Below are 1,820 nucleotides of genomic sequence, written 5' to 3' on the forward strand. Positions count from 1 at the left end.
TATATATATATCACAAAGTAACACAAAGAAATAAAGAGAAAGTGTTCCCCAGACTCACCTTCTAAAATGTAGACCTTGAAGCCACTGCTCATCCGGGTAATGTACTGGAAGTTAGCCACAGCCATGGCTGCTGGATTTGTCTGAGTGGAGAAAAAACACTCGGTGGAGCAATATGAACCTCAGGTAAGGCTTGTATTAGAAGGGTAATGAGATTCTGGATCTGCGCTCAGGTAGGTAAAGTGTCAGGTGAGCGCGGACCGCCTCGACCTGTGACTCATGCCTGCACTCAGATTGGCTGCTCTCCGGGCCAATCAGACGGCCTCGTTCATTCACTCCATTGTTGCGGTGTTTTTTAGGTGCAAGGTTCTCACAGGTAAACTTGTTTCAAAAGTGGAAAGTTGAGTTGTTAAAATGTCATGGGGTTACACTGCTCCCTCCTACCAGAAGAGCATTCACAAATCCTTTAAATATACTCCCACAAGTCTAAAAATAATTAAAAAGCGAACATTTTTTCTTTTTTTTTTTTTTTTAAGGCTTATACATTTCTTTTCCAAGAGGGGTTTCAAAGACTCCTAAAGGTGAAGAATGCCTTTTGTTTTCCCTCCGTGGAATCAACACCTTGCCCACCCTTGTATGTCCTTCCCTCTTCCCTCCCCCCCAGATCTGAAATCTCACCAAACTGCATTTTTCTGAGTGCTTAGCCCACTGTGGCTTCAGTCATTCCACTGATCTGCCCATACACGTTTGCAGCTGTAGCTACTCTGAGCCCGCCTCACCTCTAATCCAAAGGCTTTTGTTAACGGCTGGACAAAGACTCCTAAGTTCTGAAAATGCTGCAGGCATGAGAACAATCTTATCTGCAGACACTACGACCCTGGTGGTATGAGAAACAAATAACCCGCACTGTGTGTGTGTGTGCTACTGTGAGATAGCAACCGTCTAATCATGCACGGGGAATATTGGCCGCAAACTTAAAATTTCAAAGCACTTCAGCTGCACAGGCCTTGCCTGAATGGTATTTGTGAACAAAACCGGGTCTAATTTCAGCCCAACAGTGCCCCCTTACGTCGACAGGCACTGGAGAAACAAGACTTTCTACAGTGTGTTTCAATAATAAGAGATGAAACATTCCTGTTTAAAGGCACACATGTTTAAAGACGCGTTTACACAGTGACAAATTCTTTGCAGAGGTTAACATTTCACAACATGAGGAATTTAGTCTTAAAATGCAAGGAATCTGTGAGTGGACAAGCAAGTCTGAGAGCAAACTTCTTTAATGAATGCGGTTCATGGCATTATCTAAAGCTGTGTGTCCTGACAGGGTCACCGTGACAGCGTTATGCTCCAACAAAACTGCATTACTCAGTGATCTCACCGTTTCAAAATATTTCCATAATCCAAATAGAAATCAGACACATCATGCGAGAAACCGCTAATATTTTAAGACTGTTCTAAATCATTTAAAAATTATCATTAGCAACAATTGTGCAACAAGGTGTCAAGACGCTAATCTCGGGGATGTAAAAGCAGTTGAGTTAGCTTAGCTCGTCTTGAAAGAGAAAACACAAAAACCCACATCAAAACCTTTGGGTGATGTGACAACTGGAATGACGAGCATGGATTTCTCAAATAACATAAATAAAACAATCACTATTACCACTCTGAGGAAAAAATGAGGCAATTTACAAAAGGTTTGCTGAATGAACAGTCATAGAATCATGATGTCTTAAAGTCAATGGGTGGCACAAAAAAAAAAACCCAAAACAAACAAGCAAAAAAGTAAATAAATAATGTGCCGAAAAACCTGATGTGCCGATCAG

The 1,820-nt window shown here is 41.6% G+C and overlaps 1 protein-coding gene across 3 annotated transcripts in view; it reads right to left on the reverse strand.

The window, feature by feature from the left end:
• vgll4l (vestigial like 4 like) overlaps window positions 1-1,820 on the reverse strand; it is a 7,429-nt gene that overhangs the window by 3,584 nt on the left and 2,025 nt on the right. For all 3 annotated transcript variants that reach the window (XM_016678250.1, XM_007564913.2, XM_016678253.1), the window contains one exon: window positions 59-140. In XM_016678250.1, coding sequence (XP_016533736.1) covers window positions 59-140 — 82 coding nt within the window. The remainder of the gene's footprint in view (window positions 1-58; window positions 141-1,820) is intronic.

This window comes from Poecilia formosa, unplaced genomic scaffold, assembly GCF_000485575.1.
Source record: "Poecilia formosa unplaced genomic scaffold, Poecilia_formosa-5.1.2 Scaffold5, whole genome shotgun sequence".
Classification (NCBI taxonomy): Eukaryota; Metazoa; Chordata; class Actinopteri; order Cyprinodontiformes; family Poeciliidae; genus Poecilia; species Poecilia formosa.